Consider the following 22,657-nt stretch of genomic DNA (forward strand, 5'->3'; position numbering starts at 1 on the left):
TGGTCCAAGGGGTGGAGCTTAAATGCTTGGGTCCGGCTCCGAGTCTGGCGCACCCCCCTCCCCCTATCAACCCCCCGCCTCCCCCCACCCAGCACACTACTCCCCCTATCAACCCCCCGCCTCCCCCCATCCAGCACTCTACTCCCCCTATCAACCCCCCGCCTCCCCCCACCCAGCACACTCCTCCCCCTATCAACCCCTCCTCTCCCTCCACCCAGGGTCCTCCCTCCACCCAGGATCCTCCCTCCACCCAGGGTCCTCTCTCCACCCAGGATCCTCCCTCCACACAGGGTCCTCTCTCCACCCAGGGTCCTCTCTCCACCCAGGGTCCTCTCTCCACCCAGGATCCTCCCTCCACCCAGGGTCCTCTCTCCACCCAGGATCCTCCCTCCACCCAGGGTCCTCCCTCCACCCAGGATCAAGTATTCAAGGAGATATACAGCATTCTATGGTATGATTTCTCTAATAGTATTTAGATATTTGCTAAGTTCAAAATGTTGGACCTATTTCCTACTTACTAATGATATTGCCGATTAATAATCCTTTCTCTGCACAATCCATGCTGTCGTTTGAACTGGATACCTGCAGCTTCAGCTAGTTAGCCACACAGTTCAATGGGGCCACCCTCTAGTCTGTACAAACCCCGAAGTACTGAAACCTTCTTAACAGTGCACCCAAAGTAGATTTCGGCATTTATTTCTGGACTGGATCATGGTCCCATTAGGAGGCATTAGGAGCCTTACCACCCTGAACATGCCCAAGCGCATCAGATCCAGGAAGATCAGCAGGGTAGGGCCTGGTTAGTACTTTGATGGGAGACCGACTAGGAAGACCAGGAAGCTCAGAGGGGTGACTGTAGCGTTGCGGGTTGTTCATCGACCGAAGGGTTGGTGGTTCGAATCCCGGCTTCGCTGTCCACATTTAGAAGTGTCCTTGAGCATGACACTTAACCCCCAAGTTGCTCCAATGGGTCGGGCTGATGTGTGGTGAGCTGCAGTGCACACTAGCTGCCTTAGCATCACCCAGGTGGGTGCTACACATTGGTTACTGGACGGTCCATTGTAATGTAAAGCGCTTTGGGTGTCTAGAAAAGCACTATATAAATCCTATTAATTATTATTAACAGTTACACACATTTGTACCTTGAAGCTGCCTGGTAAAACCAGTCTGATCTGCCGGTCACAGCAGCTCTACTGGGGCATTGAGGGCCATGCTCATGGGCGTCCCAGTGGTGGTAATGAGGGAGGGGCAAGCGCTGCTTTTTCACTTTTCCCTGCTGGTGCCATCACAAGCGTGTATTGGTGAACATACTGTATAACTGGTGCCATTGCCATCAATGTAATGTGATCATTTTGTCCACACAGATGTAAAATCACAGTGGAGGAATTGGGGCGGCAGGTAGGTCCCCCAGAATACATGAGCTTCACTACCTTGGTGGCCTACTTGAGGACGGACAATAATGCCAGGAGGGCAGTGCATGACCAGCTGGGGGAGGCTGGGATAAACCCTGCCCCCCTTACTCCCGGCTGTGCAACTTTTTTCTCCTCATTTTTATAAATCACTGACACCTTATTGAGGTGATGACTTACCATTCTATTATTACAATTCTTTTTTTCATCAGAGGAGGTAGCAGCCTTGTCTGAAAGCCTGATGAGACTCATCCAAGACCAGCTCCCTTTCGAGGGCCTCCATCTGATCCCGGACAGCGAGGAGGAGGTGGTCACCATGGGGAAGCTGACAGAGTTCCGGTATGTGTCAAGCACAGAATACATTATGTATACTCACTAAAAGGTATTCACCCTCATTATAAACCCAATGTGACCCACGATCTCTTCTGCAATATCTGCCAACGTTACTGTTTTTTGGAGAATTTTGTCCATTGTGTGTCAGTGTGTCAGTCTGGGGGCACATGTAGCACCAGTTCTAGCCACGAAAGGGACACTGTTCCCAGTTATTGCAATGGAACCAAGTCCAAAATATTCCTTTGTGAAAGAAAAACTATGCTTGGTGTCTCAGTATAATTGAATTTGTGAATACTCAGGAATCCTTGTACCTTCTAACTAAACAGAAAGCAGAACATGAGGTGTTTAGTAGCTCTTTCGGTGCTAGTTTCCAAAGTCATATTTGTTGAGAAATCTATGTTCTCGTTGGCTGTGTCCAAATACCCATACTTCATATTAAAGCTCCATGTGATGCTTTTACACTTTGGCGACCCCTTTGGCCATAATAAAATTGGAAATGCATTTTTTAAACCACAACTCCCACAATTCCCCTCACTCGCTGCTGTGCGACTCGTAAAAATGCTTCACTTCCGCCCAAATGACAGTCCAGTTCAAATTATTTCTAAAATATAAATCCTAAGGGTCCCATGCAGTTTTATTTCTCAAATGATTTTGGGGTCTTGCTAAGGCCAAATCCATATTCTAATAAGCAAATTAAGTGAATATTTTGCTTTAAATACTAAATAGCATACTGAATATGAAAAGTTCAACAGTGTACACATACTGTTTTATATTGCATGAAAATGCATGCAGTATGCAACATACTCTGTTTGTTTCTCATTGCCCACTTGAAGAAGAAGACCTAGGAATAACAAATGCAGCTTAATTCTTGCTTTTCAAATTCCATTCAACAACTGGAGGCGGCTGTAGCTCAGTTCATTCAATGATCGAAGGGTCAGTGGTTTGAATCCCGCCTCCAACTGTCCACATGTCGAAGTGTCCTTGGGCAAGACACTGAACCCATTGGTGTGAATGTGTGTGATTGAGTGAATGAGAGAACATTGTAAAGCGCTTTCGGTACTGTTGGGTGCAAAAAGGGTTCACTAGACATTTGTCTTTAGTTAGTAGTTAGGAGGTATACTATACTGTCAAAATTGCTCTAAGTATCCTTTCATCTGAACAAGTATGATATCAGGTGTCTACCATACTTCTCATGATATAGTGTGATTTTAGGGTGCAGCGTTGACATTTCTCCAGAACAGCACAGCATGGAATAATAAATGCTTGAATAGTGAAGTACATTCATACAGTTCACACACAAACACCACAGTATACAATGTGCAGAAATCACTGAATTCCTTGCCAAGTTTATGGACAGTGTTTCATGCTTCTCACAGCTATTATATTTTCATTGCAGGTCGCACCTGAAGAGAGCAATGGCAGCAATAAAGGTGCAAGCTGAAGCCGTGGACCTGGCCTCCCACGGCTTCATGTGTAAAATGTTAGACGTAGTGCTGTCCATTTATGAGAAATGTTTTGACAACCAAATGTCAAGCATGGATGTTGAGGTGGATTTTTGCACTATTTTTGTTTTTGCACCATTTTTGCAGTAGGATTTTTTAACCAGATCTTTGATTTTAATACAGAAAGCTGAAAGTATATCTGGTGTCCTCCTCTTTGTTGCCTTCTTTATGTTCAAGTTCTTTCACTTAAGACCATTCTCTTTATTATTTATAAAACTTCAAGACATCATAATGCGTTGGGTTCATACTAGTTCACATGTATTTTTCTTGTGACCAGATGTAAAAACTAAAACACATATAACGTATTTGTTACTCAAAGGTTTTTATTAGTTGTTGCAAATGTTGCTCTTTGATAAAGCTTGCACTTTAATTTACTGTATAATGTTTTGCACTGGACCAAGCTGTGTTGCATTGAATCCCAACCCCTACACACAAGATAAGATGAAGAAAGCAACAGGGACACCACAACCCTGGTCTGATTTGATGAGAACAGCGTAGAATGCAAATCCATATTGTGGGATCCCCTTGTATGGTGCATCAAGGTATATCATCTCAGGGCAATAGGTTATTATCTGTTGAAGTTGCCAGGGTGAACTAAAAACAATAATCACTGGCTGCTTCTCACTATGTGAAAGAGGCTGATAGAAAATGACACTGTCATTCAACTCTGTTTTGACTAGACGATCAACACCTACACAATCATTGCCATCCATTCTAGTCTGTGCATGAAAGCTCTTTTTTAATATTCTTATGTCCTCAGGTGTAACAAAGTACTGCCGATCTCTGAGATCCATCTTTCCCTGGGCGTCCGCCCACTCTTTGCATTTAAGCAGGATTTCTGCATTGGAATCTCCCAGCTGAAAACAGCTATGGATGTAGGCAATCAAATTACTGTTGATCCGGTTTGAACGATGCTTCTGGGGATTGTCGATATTATGTCCAGAGTGCTTGTTCAATAGACGCACAATGCAGCTGTTGAAGGTGTTTTTGCTCAGAAATGTAAATGATACATAGGCTCCACAACTGTTGGCCCTTGTGGTTGTGGGAGCTCCGCTTGACTTCCCTTTACATGTATTAGATCTTTCACAATGACACTGGATCTGGTCTGCTCCCCTTTTTCTCACTGATGAGAATTTTCCAATCCCATTATTTTCTAATTCCACCAAGTGTCTTGACATGAACTCATCCTTGGTCTCACTGGGGGGTATGATGTGTACTGTCCGTTTAACATCTGGATTGGGTTCTTTGCGGAGAGAATTTTCTATTGACTGCTGCCAGTAGGACTTCACTGAAATATAAAACAAAATTATTAGTCAAATAATAATTTGATAACCATGAAATAATCTAAAGAAAGGAACACTAGAGAGAAAGATGGGAAGAGAGAGAGAGAAGAATGGGAGAGGGAGAAAGAGAGAAAAGGATGAGGATGGAGAGAGGACGGTAGAGGGGGGGGGGGGAGAGAAAGAGAAAAGGGTAAGGATGGGGAAAGAGAAAGAAAAATGAGGATGGGGAGAGAGAGAGAGAGAGAGAGAGAGAGAGAGAGTGTGGGGGGGGGGGTGGTGTAGTTTCCTACCCAGGCCGTGCTTGTCGGAGTAGTCCAACCACTTGCTGATCCAGAAGATGGGGACACAGGCAGGGTCCTCAGCCTCCTCTGGACACACACACACACTATCAGACGGCGTGCACCAGGCAGGACTAAACAAACAGTCTCGACTCCCCTGAGGGAAGCACTGCAGGACTACCTCTGAAGAGGCCAGATCAGTCTAGCCCTCGTGGTGGATCCCATTGTGTGTGTGTGTGTGTGTGTGCATGTGTGTGTTAAAGGTAAATGTCCCAATGATTGTCATACACCTGAGTATGTGAAACTTGCTGTCTACATTTGACCCATCCCCTGGGGGAGCAGTGAGGGAAATGGCCCCATTTTTAGTCCTTAGCCGGGGATCGAACCCACAACCTCCCAGTCTCAGAGCGGACACCATCACTGACCGGGCATGCAAGAAGGCACCAGTGACCTCAAATTTGCCAAGATGGCGCAATTCAAAATGCTTCAACAAGAACCCTGAACCTAGGGCCTGCTAGTAATGTGGATAGTCATTTAGTATACTGAGTAGTAGTAGTAATAGTAGAAGTAGTAATGTAGCCTAGCATTCGTAACGTGCGTAGTAATGTAGATGGTATTATGTGAAGTAATGTACATGGAGTACTTATAATATGCTGTGTAGTAACAGATAGTAATGTAGTATATACCGGTAGTTATGTTGCGCAGTGTAATGCAGTGTCATACAATGTTTAATTCTGTCTCTGTGTATGGTAAAGTAGACAATGTAGAAATGTACTATATAGTGATGGAGTAGATCATAATGTGTGTGTGTGTGTGTGTGTGTGTGTGTGTGTGTGTGTGTGTGTGTGTGGCGTGTGTTTGTGTGTGTGTGTGCGTGTGGTGTGTGTTTGTGTGCGTGCATCTGCGCGGCCCCGCCTTTGTGGTTGAAGGCTGAGAGCGGCTTGCACTGGCAGGCCTCCAGGTTGCCGGGGGTGATGGAGAAGCATTACCTTTCTGACAGAGAGCCTACAGTTCATATAGGCCTACTACCAGCTATAACAGGAGCTTTCTAACAGAAATACAACTGATATTACCTTTCTGACAGAAGCACAAATCATCTTATTATTACCTTTCTGACAGAAAGCCTACAGCTCATATACTACCAGCCATAACAGCATTAACCTTTCTAACAGAAAGACAACTGATTACTATTACCTTTCTGACAGAAAGCCTACAGTTCATATAGCCTAGCTATAACAGCAGCAACCTTTCTAACAGAAAGACAACTGATTACTATTACTTTTCTGACAGAAAGCCTACAGTTCATATACTACCAGCTATAACAGGGGCTTTCTAACAGAAAGACAACTGATTACTATTACCTTTCTAACAAAAGCGCACAATTCATATTATTACCTTTCTGACAGAAAGCCTACAGGTCATTACTACCAGCTATAACAGCATTAACCTTTCTAACAGAAAGACAACTGATATTAACTTTCTGACAGAAAGCCTACAGTTCAATATAGGCTATTAGCAGCAGGGATAACAGTATTAACCTTTCTAACAGAAAGACAACTGATATTACTATCAGGCTAACGTTACCTTTCTGACAGAAAAGCCTACAGTTCACTTAGTACCAGCACTTACCTTTCTAACAGAAATGCAACTGATACTATTAGCTACCTTTCTGACAGAAGATCAATTAATCTAATTACCTTTCTGACATAAAGGCTTAGAGTTCACACTACCAGCTACAACAGCAAACAGAAAGACAACATATATTTGCTACCTTTCTGACAGAAATAGATCGATGCACAGCACTAACGTTAGCTAAGCTTTCATGAACGTTAGCTAAGCTTTCTGGCAGAAATAGATTGATAATAGGCTACTATCTAGCTAACAGGACTTTTGTCACAAAAGATGGGTGTAAAATTCAACAAAAGGGGCTTAGCTAGCTGGCTAACGTAGTTTTCTCGACAGAATGTAGCTAAAAATCTAACATGCACGTTAGCTAAAATGTAGCTAGAAAGCAGCAAAAATGTAGCTAGGAAGGTATAAGAATCACTTTATCTATTAACTAATATATAGCTACAGACTAAAGAGTAAACAGTTTATGTATTTTGTGTTTCAAACGTCAATAACGTTAATACTTACCAACGTATGATGCAGCAACCGTGAAATGAGCAAAGCAGATCGTGGATGACAGATTTGAAATAAGCGCCTGGCTGCTGAAGTGTTGCATTGATGCGATTGGCTGCTGCAGAAAAGGGGTTGGATTTCCGGTTTTACTGGCAGAAAGCCCTGAAGTCAAACTTGTCCCGTGTGCGCCGCGCGCAGATCAACATGCCAGAGTACGAGGAAAGCATTGCCTTCCTAGGAGAATGGGGGCCGTTCCAACAAGTAGTGTTTTTCCTCTTGTGTCTAAGTACCATTCCCAATGGTTTTGCAGGCTTGTCTATCGTGTTCGTCGGTGCCACCCCACCTCACCGCTGCCTCGTTCCCGCAAGTGCCAACATCAGTGCCGAATGGAGGAATCACAGCATTCCCATTGAGGAAGATAGTGGGACTTTTTCTCTCAGCAGATGCGCCAGGTATAGACTCGATGTCATCGCGAACTTTTCGGAGAGAGGGTTCGTCCCGGGGATTGACGTGAACGTTACCGAAATACCCCACGAGACGTGTTTGGATGGATGGGAGTACCCCTACGACCAGGGGACCTACATCTCCACTATTGTCTCCGAGGTGCGTTCAAGTGGGGGTCGGGCTACATCAGCCCGTATAGGCTACATCATGCTTTCAGTCTGAAATTGTGGTCGATTTGGAGTGAAGTAACAAAGCACTTCAGCAATTGAAAATAATTCCACTTGAGAGTGGTAGCACACCACCTCACAGTGTCACTAAGAAACTTTCAGGACATTCTGATTTGGGATTTTAAAATAAAGGGCCTCTAAAATCTTATATCCGCAATTTGTCTGTTGTGGGGCGTGCGCGGAGCGCGTCACGGTCTGCCTCTCCGACGCCGTCTGACCAGCCCACCACCTCTGCGCGCTCAAGGAGAGCGTTGGCTAGGCGACGACGCAGCCGGTCTCCATCAGGCAATCAGCGCACCTGTCGCTGATTGCCTCCGCTGCTACAAGAACCAGCGGGACCGGCAGTTCATCGCCAGATCGTAGCCTTATGTACACGGTACAATCTCGCTCCCTGTGATTCCTAGTCAACTTGCCTTTTCCTTCCCGAACCCTGCCTTACCCCGTTTTGTGTTTTTCCTTCCAAGATTCCCACGGACCCTCCCTCGCGTCTCCCCGGCCCCAGTTCCTCTCGGCCTCCCGCGGATCCCTTCCCCGTCTCCCCGGACCCACAGAACCCCTCGAACCACCCCCGAACCCCTGGACACCCTCGGACGGATCTCCCGGTACCACGCTCGCCTCCTCCCTTGGACATCCCTTTGGACTCTCGGACTGTACTGTAGCCAGGCGCACGCACATACATACAACACCCTGCCCGCCTATATCACCCCGCACCCACGGTAGACCACACACATAGTCTTCACTACGCACTACACATAGGTATTCACACATCCCATACTCCGAGACCATTCGGCGCACCACACTTTCTCCCGCATATCCCCTTCCCAACATCCTGGAAATAAACAAACCCACGGGCTAACGGATCAACCGCTCTGTGCCGCTTCTTTGGTCCCCCCGGGTCGTACCGCACAACATTACGATCTGGCCATGACGGACCCCAGCGGCACAGGGGCGGCTGACGCCCCGGCTCCACCGGTACCCAACGTCTCGGCCCTCACCGTTCTCTCTGGGGCTGTCCAGCGGCACGAGGGATGGCTAGCCAGCCTGGAGACCCAGCTCACCGACGCCTTTGCTCTGATTGTGGCTCGTCTGGATCAACTGGACAGCACCGCTCGGGCGCAGTCCCAACCTCCGCCCCCCGCCGCTCAACCCATGGCAGCGTCTCCCCCGTACCAGGCTCCTGCGCCCGTCGCTCCGGAGAGAGAGCCGAACCTAGCCACCCCTAGGCCCTACGAGGGCGACTTCGATCTCTGCCGTGGGTTCCTCAGTCAATGCGAATTAGCATTTCGCTACCAACCTAGCCGGTACGCCTCTGACGGGGCTAGGGTGGCATACATCATGTCACTCCTCACAGGTAGGGCCCTTAGATGGGCTACAGCCGCGCTAGGTCAGAACGGGTTACTCACCTCAGATTATGCGGTTTTCCGTAGGGAGTTCACTCTGGTGTTTGACCACCCCGTAGACGGATGTGACGCCGCTACACGCCTCCATGTAATCCAGCAGGGCTCTCGTTCTGTCGCGGAGTATACCGTCGAATTCCGCATCCTTGCGGCCGACAGTGGGTGGGGAGACAAGGCCCTCCTCAGTGCCTACCGACGGGGCCTTAGCGAGGCTGTCAAGGACGGTCTTATGAGGGACAGACCCGAGACCTACAACCAGCTGGTGGACCTGGCTCTCATGATGGACCAACGTCTCCGTGAGAGACGCGCCGAGCGCTGTCACCGTCTTCCTCCAGCGGCCCCTAGATCCTCTCCCCCGGCTCCCCGATTCCACCCCGAACCACGGTTCACGACACCCAACGAGCGTGCACCGGCTCTCCGTCCAGCCGAGTCCGAGGAGGAACCGATGCAGGTAGCCCGGTCACGGCTCTCGGAAGCGGTGCGCGAACAGCGCATGCGCGGAGGGCTTTGTCTATACTGTGGGGAGCCCGGTCACTTTATCCGTGCCTGTCCTACCCGCCCAAAAGACAGGGCTTACTAGCTGAGGGGTTACTAGTAAGCCACCTGACGCTGCCCCAGAACAAGAGCTCACCTAATATGTTATTCCCTGCCTCGATCTCCTGGGACAGCCAGTCATTTACTGTTAGCGCTTTTCTGGACTCTGGGGCAGACGACAGTTTCATTGACAGCACGCTTGTCCGGCAGGCTGGTATCCCCCTTGTTCTCCTGGAAACCCCTCTGGTTGCCTACGCCCTGGATGGGCACACTCTAGGGAAAGTCACACACAGCACTAAGTCCCTTTCCTTCTCCATCTCCGGCAACCATGTAGAAACCATGCGTTTTTTTGTTATCCGTTCGCCCACGGCCCCGCTCGTGTTAGGGAGACCCTGGCTCCAGAGACACGATCCCCACGTCTCGTGGTCCACAGGGCAGATCCTCGGATGGAGCGTCGCATGCCACGCCAACTGTCTCCGTTCTGCCCCTGGCTCCCCTAGGACGCTCAAGCCTGACCCCTTACCTCCGGATCTGTCTGGCGTTCCTCCTGTTTACCACGACCTAGCCCCCGTGTTCAGCAAGGAACGCGCTCTCTCTCTACCTCCCCATAGACCCTACGACTGCGCGGTCGACCTCATCCCGGATGCGCCGCGTCCCTCTAGCCGGTTGTATAACCTCTCCCTCCCCGAGAAAAAGGCGATGCGGGAGTATATATCCGAGTCCCTTGCCTCTGGTATCATCCGTCCCTCTTCATCCCCGGTGGCAGCGGGGTTTTTTTTTGTTGGCAAGAAGGACGGCTCGCTCAGGCCCTGCATCGATTACCGTCAGCTCAACGACATCACCATCAAGAACAAATATCCCCTCCCTCTCCTTAGTTCCTCGTTTGAGCCTCTCACTACCTCTGTCATTTTCACGAAATTAGACCTGCGCAACGCTTACCATCTCGTCCGTGTCAGGGAGGGCGACGAGTGGAAGACGGCGTTTAACACACACCTTGGGCACTTTGAATACCTGGTGATGCCGTTCGGGCTCACAAATGCCCCTGCCGTTTTCCAAGCCCTCGTAAACGACGTTTTGCGGGACATGTTAAATATTTTTGTTGTTGTTTACCTGGACGACATTCTTATTTTTTCCCGTTCCCAGCAGGAGCACGAGCAGCATGTCCGCCTGGTCCTCCAGCGGCTCTTGGAGAACCGCCTGTATGTTAAAGCGGAGAAATGCACGTTTCACGCGGCCTCAGTGGAGTTCCTGGGGTACATAGTGGAGGGGGGGCACGTCCGGACCGACCCCCGAAAAGTGAAGGCGGTGGTGGAGTGGGCCCAACCCACCAACCGGACTGAATTGCGTCAGTTCCTGGGGTTTGCAGGGTTCTATCGCCGTTTCATCCGTGGCTTCAGTAAGGTGGCAGCCCCTCTCCACGAGCTCACATACACTCTTCGGGTTTTTTCCTGGACCCCGGAGGCGGACGCTGCGTTTGAGACCCTGAAGGGGTTGTTCACGGAGGCTCCGGTGCTCGGCCATCCAGACCCAGCCCGGCCGTTCGTCGTGGAGGTGGACGCGTCAGACACGGGCGTCGGAGCCGTCCTCTCCCAGCGGTCTGAAGAGGGCAAACCGCTCCACCCCTGCGCGTTTTTCTCCCGGCGTCTCACCCCCGCAGAACGCAACTACGACGTGGGGAACAGGGAGCTGCTGGCAGTCCACGAGGCCCTGGTTGAGTGGCGGCACTGGCTCGAGGGGGCTGAGCTGCCGTTCTTGGTGTGGACAGACCATCGCAACCTCACCTACATCAAGACCGCCAAGCGGCTAAACGACCGGCAGGCGCGCTGGGCCCAATTTTTCAGCCGGTTTGATTTTACCCTCTCCTACCGCCCAGGCTCCCGAAACACCAAGGCGGACGCCCTCTCCCGGCAGTTCGCGGAGGAGGCAGCCGACCACGACACCCCTGACCCCATCCTGCCCCCAGCTCGAGTGGTGGGTGTCGTCACCTGGGCCATCGACTCTGTGGTCAGGGCGGCTCTTCGCGCCCAGCCAGGCCCAGGCAACGGACCCCGCAACCGTCTCTATGTCCCGACCCTGGTGCGTTCTCGGGTCCTCGAGTGGGGCCATTCCAGCCGTTTTGCCTGCCACCCCGGCGCCCACCGCACACTGACCTTCCTCCAGCGGCGCTATTGGTGGCCCTCCATAGCGGCTGACACCAGGGAGTTCGTTGCAGCCTGCATCACCTGTGCCCGGAACAAGGCGTCCCATCGACCTCCGGCGGGCCTCCTACGTCCCCTACCGGTTCCCAGTCGGCCTTGGTCCCACATCGGGCTCGACTTTGTCACAGGTTTCCCCAGGTCCCAGGGCAACACCGTGATCCTCACCATCGTCGACCGGTTTTCCAAGACCGCTCACTTTGTGGCTCTGCCCAAACTCCCCTCCTCTGCGGAGACCGCCGACCTCCTCGTCTCCCACGTCGTCCGGCTCCACGGCATACCCCAGGACATCGTCTCTGACCGTGGTCCCCAGTTCACCTCTCGGGTGTGGCAGGCCTTCTGCAAGGGGATTGGGGCCACGGTTAGCCTCTCCTCCGGGTACCACCCCCAGACCAACGGGCAGGCGGAGCGGACCAACCAAAGCCTGGAGGCGATGCTGCGCTGTGCCACCTCCCGCAACCCCGCCTCCTGGAGCAAGTACCTGGCCTGGGTGGAGTACGCCTACAACTCCATGACCAGCTCAGCACTGGGTATGTCGCCTTTTGAGTGTTCCCTGGGTTACCAACCACCTATGTTCCCCCAGCAGGAGTCCGAGGTGGCGGTTCCGTCCACTCGGGCCCATCTCCGGCGGTGTCGGCGCATATGGAGGGTCGCCCGTGCTGCGCTGCTGAAAGCCACGGAGCGGTCCCGGCGTTGCGCCAATCGACGGCGGGTTCCGGCTCCCATGTACCGCCTCGGCCAGCGCGTCTGGCTTCTGGCCAGGGATCTCCCTCTCCAGGTCCCCTCCCGGAAGCTCGCTCCCCGCTACGTGGGACCCTATACCATCGACCGGGTCATCAACCCCACCGCGGTACGTCTCTCCCTCCCTCCATCCCTGAAGGTGCACCCGGTGTTCCATGTGTCACTACTTAAACCGGTGTCTGTCAGTGCCCTGTCGCCCCCTGTCTCAGCTCCCCCTCCTCCCCGTGTCCTCGAGGACGGCGACCAGGTGTGGCCCGTCAAGCGGCTGCTCGCCGTCCGGCGTCGGGGCCGGGGGTTTCAGTACTTGGTGGACTGGGTGGGTTTCGGCCCCGAAGACCGGAGCTGGGTGCCCCCTTCCTATCTGGCTGACCCTGCCCTGTTGGCCGACTTCTATCGGGCCCACCCTGACGCCCTTGGGCGCTCGCCGGGAGTCTCGCGTCGGGAGGGGGGTACTGTTGTGGGGCGTGCGCGGAGCGCGTCACGGTCTGCCTCTCCGACGCCGTCTGACCAGCCCACCACCTCTGCGCGCTCAAGGAGAGCGTTGGCTAGGCGACGACGCAGCCGGTCTCCATCAGGCAATCAGCGCACCTGTCGCTGATTGCCTCCGCTGCTACAAGAACCAGCGGGACCGGCAGTTCATCGCCAGATCGTAGCCTTATGTACACGGTACAATCTCGCTCCCTGTGATTCCTAGTCAACTTGCCTTTTCCTTCCCGAACCCTGCCTTACCCCGTTTTGTGTTTTTCCTTCCAAGATTCCCACGGACCCTCCCTCGCGTCTCCCCGGCCCCAGTTCCTCTCGGCCTCCCGCGGATCCCTTCCCCGTCTCCCCGGACCCACAGAACCCCTCGAACCACCCCCGAACCCCTGGACACCCTCGGACGGATCTCCCGGTACCACGCTCGCCTCCTCCCTTGGACATCCCTTTGGACTCTCGGACTGTACTGTAGCCAGGCGCACGCACATACATACAACACCCTGCCCGCCTATATCACCCCGCACCCACGGTAGACCACACACATAGTCTTCACTACGCACTACACATAGGTATTCACACATCCCATACTCCGAGACCATTCGGCGCACCACACTTTCTCCCGCATATCCCCTTCCCAACATCCTGGAAATAAACAAACCCACGGGCTAACGGATCAACCGCTCTGTGCCGCTTCTTTGGTCCCCCCGGGTCGTACCGCACAACATTGTCCTCAATATTCAGATTGGTATTGAGAGGAAACCGCCCAAAACAGACAAGGACATAACAAGGCAGCAGTTTTTATGACATTTTAGAATACTTCTATTTTGAAATGCCACATCAGAACATCATTTCACTTTCTGAATCAAACCATAGTAGTTTTAGTTGATTGAATGGGGGGGAAATGAAAGCGAAGGGGCAACCTGCTGTTATGCGGGAAAAAAACCAACTCTTTACCGCAATAGCATGAGTGGATGCGCAAAACGAAATAAAGGGCGGACCACTTGACGTGATTTCCGACTTGTCGGCCGTCTTGACCGCAGTCAAATAATCCTGAACAATGATAAACAATAAGATGCGTCTGAAAAGGGCCTACAATAGCCTACAATTAATATGATCATTCTCTCTCGCTAAGTCACTCTCTCTCTCTCTCTCTCTCTCTCTCTCTCACACACACACACACACACACACACTTTCACTCATTCACTCATACTATTTAAAAAAAAAAAGATTCTCACACATTCTACAGACATGGCTATATTGTAGACATACTGGCGTGTTATCATGTGTGCATGTCTACATCACATTGTGTTGTGATTGTGCTCGTATGCATGCATTTATGTATGTGGGTATGGCAAGCCGTTTTAACATTTAATCAGTATCGCCAACTAGTGACAATTTTAGTTCATGATAGAATGTCGGTTACACTTTACAATAAGGTTTCACAAAAAATGAGTAGTTACTGAGTAACTAATGAGGAACCAATGATTAGTTAATGAGCGGGTACTAATTAACTCTGAGATTAGTTAATGAGTAGTTAATGATGGGGACTACTATAGTAGTTACTGAGGAACCAATGATTAGTTAATGAGTAGTTACTGATTAACTCTGAATCCTAATGATTAACTAATGATTAGGTAATGAAATACTACCTAGTAACTGCTCCGTATAATGTATGACTACAACAAGGTACACAAAAGAGTAACTAATGATTAAGTAATGATGAGGTAGTGAAGGACTACATGGTAACTACAATCATTGTGACTTGTCGAAATAATCTCCGATATATCCGACATATCCGCATATAACTACTGACATATTTGCATATGTGGGTTTTGCCCCGCCCATAGCGGGTATATAAGGACAGCCTTCTGGAGATCAGACAAATGATTGCATTCGCAGCAAGATGGCTCAGTGATGCCCTTCTCTGTTAGTCGAGCTTGTTCAGGTAAGGTTCCCAAATGCTACTGTACTTAAAATGTAGTTATTTCTACATTTTGGAAAGCTCATTATTTTCCGTAATTTTATTCAAAAAGTGAAACTTTCATGTGTTCTAGATCCATAACACAAAGTGAAATATTTCAAGCCTTTTTTGTATTAATCTTTATGATTGTACAGTATGTTCATTATGTTAATTTATACACTCAATACTTGGTTGGGGCTCTTTTTGCACAAATTTCTGCATCAATGTGGAGCGTGGCATGGAGGCAATCTGCCTGGAAATATTTAACTTCATGTGTAATGAATCTGAATAATATACGAAATAAATATATATTATATATATATAATATATACAGTATACATATATATATGTCTTGTTGAGGTCAGTTGCTAGCTGGCCAGCCAACTTGTTCTAGCCAGTCGGTAGATGCCAGCATTCTTTGCCAGGTGCAATATGCATTTTGAATGCATCTCTTTGTTCCGTTCATGGTAACGCTAGCTTACCATATCTATCGCACATCTTGCAGGCCAACCTGCTAGCTAGCCAGCCAGGTTGTTTAGCCAACTCGTCAGGTTGCTCTAACGTTAATGGAACAAGCCATCCAATGCAAAATATATGCTCCATCTAGCTAGGTAACACTTTGCAAAAGTAATGCAGAACAACAAAGTGTTTGAACTGTTCAACTGAATTGTTGATTTAATTCAATTAAAGCGATGGAATCCTGTTTTTGTTGCCTATTTTTTCTAGAGGCCTTGGCAGAGAAGGATCCTGAGACAAGGATCCACTGTTGATCAAATGGCTGCATGTCTGGAGAGAGAGAAGAGGGAGCCACGGCCGGTCAGCCCTCCTGCTGTAGAGGAGACACGTCGTCCACCGAAGCCTGGTCGAGATCCTGAAGGATCACCACAAGGTAAGAAAACACATCATTCTGGTTGTCTGGATCACCAGAAGGTAAGAAAACACATCATTACGGTTGTCTGGATCACCACAAGGTAAGAAAACACATCATTACGGTTGTCTATTTTTACAGCTTAGTTTTTGGAACAGCCTCATCTCGATCTGTACACCAAATACAAAAGCTGTATAATTTCTCAACCTTTGTCAGTGTGAACAAATGTAGCCAGTATGTCTAACCTGTCCTCCAGCTGTGCCCATCGAATCTTCTTCTGACTGTATCTTCACATATGGCCAAATGTACACTCAGTATAACGGTTGTTTGTGTGTTTACAGACTGCTCTCAGACCTGTGTGTTCGGAAAGAGGTTGGCAAGGGAGGTGGATGGATGGGGTTGGGAGCATGACCTTCCCGCATGGTGACGCACGAAGGACCTGTCCTCAAACGAGCGGCCGGTCTCTCTTGGATACGAGAGGGCCTGTGGCGAGAGGAGGTGGGTCCACACCAGTGGCGGCTGGTGACTCAAAAAACTGAGGAGGACAGGAGGAAGAGAGGCGAACCGCCCATGGGCGCTGGGGGGCACTTTCCCTCAGTCAGTTATTATTTGAAATATCAGCTTTAAAATGTGGATTTACAGTCAATTTTAGCATATGAAAAACTGAATAACACTTTCTTTAACTACATGCAGCATTTATTTATCATATTTATGATAAAATATTACAAAACAACAATAAAACATTGTAAGCAATAGTTGTTGTAATAAATTGTACTCTTCTCTAAAGAGAGAAAATAATTGATATTGGTGAAGTGCTGGAGAGGTTAGGTGATATATGAAAATGTTTTTGATTAGGGGACACAGGTGTGCTAGCTCTCAAACAGTTTGTTGGCAAATAGATTTGACAACTAGACAATGGAATATGTTGCACAGCAAATGCAGTATCCAACAGTTCGCTCATAGCTAGCTAGCAATGGTACAGCTATGGGATTAGCTCATTTGGGTTGCTGTCAAAGCTTCCACTCTTATGTTGCTATAGCCTACAATTATAAGAACAATATGAACATTCAGTTGAAAGTTTTCCATCCAACCATCCATCACTGGATGAGGAATAAGCACCGCAAAGCGATCAATTCTAGTGCAAGCAGGAGCCAGGCTGTTCAGTGCATTTCTCCGATCCGGTGTTGCGACCCAGTCTCTAGAAATGTTTTGGACGAGTTGCCGACAGTTTGCACCTCCAGCCAATCTGCGCGCCTGTCTATGCTGTAGCCTGACGTGCACCTCGTAGCCCCCGTAGCTAACGTTACTGGCTATAGCCAGCCAGTGGAACTTGCTCTAGCTCAAAAAGTATTTATGTCAGCTTAGATATTTAGATGGCTAGAATCAAGACAAATAGACAAACAGTTTGATGTATAATATGTCCCATAATACTTTCGGATGTATTATATTATGGAGCTAGGAACACACAAAAAGTCTCCAATGGCACAGGGAAGAGAAACACAGACATCAACGCCGACTCAATCGGCCTTCATTGTAGTAAATTTGGAATCTGGAATGTGATTGGACTAACAAAATGTCATATCATTAAATCCTGTTCAGAGTTCTGTCCTCCCTTGCGGTAATTTTTCAGCGTTTTGGCCAATCACAAATTAGCATGAAAAAATGGCATTACATTAATAGACCCCTAAGGGACACGCCCAAGGGAGGAATTCCTCCCTTCCATAGATATCTATGGGTCCTCCAGCTGCATGTTATAGATGTCACTGTTGGAGCTTTAGAATATCAATAATGGGGTTTTATCCAAAGGGAAAACCTGATGTATGAACAAAACTGAGATAATATTAAATATTAATTATAAATAAATAAATTCATATATTTATATTTTAATCCCTCTCTTCTCTCCCAAAACTGAGGAGGACTGACCTCCTCTACCTCAATGGACGAGCCTCCTCTGGTCCACACACACTGGACAGCACTCCTGACATCATAGCGTCTCTCACAAGCATTAGCTCTACGTTACAGGCACACTCCTACTGTAGGGAGCCGCACATATGCGCTGTATTTCATAACGTGTGTGTGTGTCGGCCGTGTGTACCAGATGAATAAGCTGAACATGTCCTCTCCATCCTCGGCCTTCAGCGCTTGACCTCCTGGTTAACCTCAAGATTAACCAGACACCCCACACACTCACCTAGAACACTAGGGTGAATGTTTGTCTTATATTAACTATATTCAGTTAACCTTTGTACATGTCACCATGTAACACTAAATTAAAATATATAATCAGGTGGACTTCCTGTCTCGTTGTCCCCCTCTCTTCCCTCTGTCCAGCTGTCAGATGAAGGGAGAGGTGTGGCCTCTGTTGTAGATATTTTTATCTGTTATTCTAAATAGGAATAATGTGCTAAAAGATGTGCCAAGGTTCCACTCAAAAGTACAAAAGCTGGTTTCTTTATTACCTCTGCCCCAGTGACAGCGCAGGGTGAGAGGTAATGTTTTCAGTGGTGTATGTGTGTGCGTGCGTTTGTCTATTAGCAGGATTACACAAAAACTACTGGACCGATTTTCACAAAACTTGGTCAAAGGGTGTAGCATGGTCCAACTTAGAACCCATTACATTTTGGAGCAGATCTGAATCGCGGGCCGGATCCACGAATGAAAACAAAACTTAGAATGAAGCCAGCTCCCTGTGTGGGGATGCTAGAGACACAGGGTTAGGACTGAGGTGTGCGGGGGAGAGCCCGGAATGCACGACACTGCCCCCCACCGGCTGTGACCCGGAGGGGGCGCAACAGAGACAGCCAAATACAGCCACCTCCAGTGATTTTTACCTCCGCCCCAGTGAATCACGAGCCCCCCGAACACGGCCCGGACGGCCATTCACCTCCATTCATTTTTTGGACTAGGATTACAAAAACTGACAGACTGCTTTTCATGAAAGTCAGTGTAGGGGTGTAGCATGGGACAATTTAGAGCAATGTTGGTGAGCACAGAGCCAAATGCATTCAGGGATGGCGGTCTGTGCTCTCTGGGCACCATTTCTCTCTGAGCACCATTTCTAGTTTCCAATACAATTTGTGTGTGTGTGTGTGTGTGTGTGTGTGTGTGTGTGTGTGTGTGTGTGTGTGTGTGTGTGTGTGTGTGTAGGTGGAGACTCGTAGGGCTTTCCTGCTGGTGATGGATGTGTGTCGTCTGATTGGGAGACGAAACCAGACACGCCTCCCAGCTAAATTCACATCATATATGTTATGGATAAAATGATTCACCATAAGCTATGTTAACAGAAATAGACTGTTTTTGTTGGTGGAGTTTGAGTCTGTGGAATCAGAGGGGAAAAAATGTCACAATTGTGTAGTCGAAAGAGAACTTGTCCGCCTCGTTTGACATGGGAATCCACATTCATATAGGATGCCTGTGTTATTATAAGCTATTTAGGCTATTTATACATTTGTAAATAAAATAGGCTAGGCCAACTCTGACATTTGGGATGGTTGGTAAGCTACATCATCCTCATAGGGTTAAGTTTAAACTGATCCCATGTTCGATGCCTCATTTGCACATATAACTGTGTTAATGTCTAACACTATCTTCTACCCTTCCGTTCCTTGTTGTTGTGAAGACAATAGTGCCAGCTAGTTACGTATCACTCCGCCTCCCTGTTTACAGAGAGAGCCATATAGGTCCGAACAAACAAACAGGTTCAAGTCGTCAATGATGCTCTATGTCCCAAATTCTGAACTGCCCCTTTAAAACGGCTTGCCATATGTGGCTGTTTCTAGTGGGACCTGGTGTGTGAGGAGAAGTGGAGGAAACCCCTGACATCCTCAGTCTTCTTCTGTGGTGTTCTCACTGGCTCTTTCCTGTCTGGACAGCTGTCTGACAGGTAATGGCATAATAACACACATACACATGTCTTCTGCACCCAGACAGAGAGACGTTACTGCAGACTGATCTTTTAATTCAGGTCAATCCAGATTCCATCATTGGACACTGTTGTGGGCAGAGAAGGAGATCATATTCATATTTGAACATACATGTTCAAACATGGGTTAATTATACACACTGCAATAGTATTCATATTGTTGGGTTATGATGTACGACTGGAGCTTCTGAGAGAGTGTTTATGTGTATACTGGTATAGCCTATGCTGAACAAATTCCAAAAAGCAATGGTTTGTCTTAAGATAAGATAAACATAATGGTCCCAGTGGGTTAAATGGCCTTGGACACTGTCTCTTTAACACCTTTTTCACCCTCATCGTACCAACATATTTAACAAACATGGACTACTGACTGGGGTTCCTGGGTACCCCAATAATAAACTACTGGAAGAAACAACCATCATAGCAAACTTTTTCTTCTCAAAACGTTAGTAGTTATGTAATTAATGTCAACTGAGAAAAAAAGATTGCTATTTTAACAATTTGCATATTGTGTAAAATTCACATATACACTGTTCTTTAAATCTATAGAAACTGCACTAGCCTCTGAAACTAATAAACTGCTCATTCATGTGATACTTTAAATTAGGATCCATATCAAACATGCACTCTGCCCATATTCCCCCCCATTAAAACTGCATAAGTACTTTGACTGGGGTCCCCAAGGACCCCAATACTTGGTGTTTTTAAAAAGCACTAATTGAATAGAAAACAACGAGGAGTCATTATGAACAAATTGATGGACAGTCATGATAAAATGGAATGACAGAATAAAGCACATGTGAGATATGACAAAAAGTCTCCAGTACCTCTGGGGTCAGCGAGGATCCTAGTGAGTAGGATGAGGGTTCAAATAAAATAAAAGATGCATCATACAAACATACAAAAGTACAATAAAAAATAAGTAAGGACATCAACAAAAGACATCAAATACAAGAGACCATAAAGCATATGTCCTGCTCATACAGTATACTGTGGAAACATTCAACCGACTTTGCCCATACAATCATTTAATGCCGTTTAGTTAATGTTGTTCCACTGAGAGCTTTGATGGAAGCTTGAATGTTTGTACTAGTTCAGTCAGGGTCTTGCTACCATGAGGGTTTCTGATGAAGACACCTGTGCTAGGTTCTTGTCCTACTGGGACAGTACATTTGATATCAGTACAGTATCTGAACAGTATCTTTACAAAATACAAGTAATAGTATTTTTTACTCTCTGGAATATTCCCCCTCTTGAGAGCGGGTGTTTGAGGAACAGAGCATCCTGCTACAGGCTGATGGTTCTGTCCCCCTGCAGGTACGGGAGGAAGATCGTGCTGTTTGCCACCATGGTTGTCCAGATGCTGTTCACCTTCATCCAGGTGTTCTCTGCGTCCTGGCTCATGTTCTGCACCTTGTTCTTTCTCGTTGGGATGGGCCATATCTCCAACTATGTGGCTGCATTCGTTCTTGGTATTCTGCTTTCTTTCTCTTAAAAAATGTTTTTTTTTTGTTTGTCTGATCAATTGACACTTTGTGGTTGTAGGGTTATTTGCAGAAGTATTTTCAAGTAAAAATAAATAAATAAATTCTTATATGATGAATATATTTTTTATTTAATATGTATGTACTCTTAAAGCTCAATGAGCTAACTTTTTTATAGTTCTATATTTACCTCTATTATTAGTTTATGAATTGGCCTTAACAATACCCCAAAAATCATTTTCATGACATGAGACTGCATGAGACCCTGTGAATGTATTATTTTAGAATATCAGTGTACTGGCTAGTACACTGGCGGGAAATCTTGTGGTGGAAACGGAAGTGATGCGTTTTGCATCTCACAATATCAGGAAGACAATAAACGCTTCGCCCTGCAAAACAAAATCTACATGCACATTAAAGGGGTAGTGTGCTATTTTGGACATTTAGCCCTATTTGTGGTCTGTCTACCATGAACCTGAAACATAGAGACCATAATTTCACTGATTGTTCCAGTATTGAGTTAGCTGCAGTTTTTATGCAGGCTCTCACTGGGCTACAATGGAAGTCAATGGGGAAAAAACTATGATGAATATGCTTTTCTGAGACGAGAAGCACAGGCTGTAATCTTACCAGTCTCAGTATGCTCTCCTGTGAAATGTATCGCAATCTGAATATTTTTAGTCCTGGAACAATCAGTGAAATTATGGTCTCTATGTTTCAGGTTCATGGTAGACAGACCACAAATATGGCTAAATATTCAAAAAAGCACACTACCCCTTTAAAGAAAGAAGACCGGTATTTTCTGGATCACTCCGGATACAGGTGAACTAATAAACTCATAAACTCATATTCATCTTAATCCAAATAAATGGAGTCATTGGCATCAGAGATAGATGCTCAAACTTTCAACTAACTTTCAATTAAGAAGCACTTAACTCCAAAGTACTTCTTAACTCCCATACAAAGGGTTGCTTAAGAAGGGTTCCTTAAGAAGGTTCTTTATCAGGAAACGCGGCCAATATCTGTACTAGGGATGTTAACAGTAATCGACTATCGATTAATTGGCGGTAAGAATTTACTCGAGTAAGATTTGGTTACTCGATTAATTGCTTGTTAATGGAACAGAACTTTTTTGGGGTGGAACGAACGTTATCAACGGGAGTTGCGTGAAATGTAATCATGATTTAAGGTCTGACTGCACATGAGGGCGCCACGCCATGTAGCGAAGGCTAATTGAGATGCCGGGAAATTTGAACGACACAGCGGAAGACACAAAAATGAAGCGAGCAAAGCGCAGTCCAGCGTGGGACGTTCTTATCAATTAATCGACTATTGTTTATTAAGGTTAACAGTTATCGATTAATACAATTCCTTGAAATTTGCAACCCTAATCTGTACTCTGTTCATATGCAACACCTGTAGACTCATCAAATCAAGTACTCTACCTAAGCCTCTCAACCATACTGTATATATCAAAATGCA

General features: G+C 47.4%; 2 protein-coding genes across 2 annotated transcripts in view; one reads left to right on the forward strand and one right to left on the reverse strand.

The window, feature by feature from the left end:
• LOC311307327 (chloride channel CLIC-like protein 1) overlaps positions 1-22,657 on the reverse strand; it is a gene marked incomplete at both ends in the record, with an annotated part of 167,715 nt that overhangs the window by 114,450 nt on the left and 30,608 nt on the right. The gene's annotated exons all lie outside the window — the stretch shown is intronic.
• LOC311329916 (solute carrier family 22 member 4-like) overlaps positions 1-22,657 on the forward strand; it is a gene marked incomplete at both ends in the record, with an annotated part of 80,003 nt that overhangs the window by 35,215 nt on the left and 22,131 nt on the right. Inside the window, 7 exons of the mRNA XM_084461868.1 lie at positions 725-799; positions 1,622-1,748; positions 3,139-3,222; positions 4,005-4,119; positions 7,125-7,529; positions 19,549-19,652; positions 21,009-21,163. Of these exons, the coding sequence (XP_084317994.1) occupies positions 725-799; positions 1,622-1,748; positions 3,139-3,222; positions 4,005-4,119; positions 7,125-7,529; positions 19,549-19,652; positions 21,009-21,163 (1,065 nt within the window). The remainder of the gene's footprint in view (positions 1-724; positions 800-1,621; positions 1,749-3,138; positions 3,223-4,004; positions 4,120-7,124; positions 7,530-19,548; positions 19,653-21,008; positions 21,164-22,657) is intronic.

The sequence above is a fragment of the Borostomias antarcticus genome (genome assembly GCF_949987555.1).
Source record: "Borostomias antarcticus genome assembly, chromosome: 3".
In the NCBI taxonomy this organism is placed as follows: Eukaryota; Metazoa; Chordata; class Actinopteri; order Stomiiformes; family Stomiidae; genus Borostomias; species Borostomias antarcticus.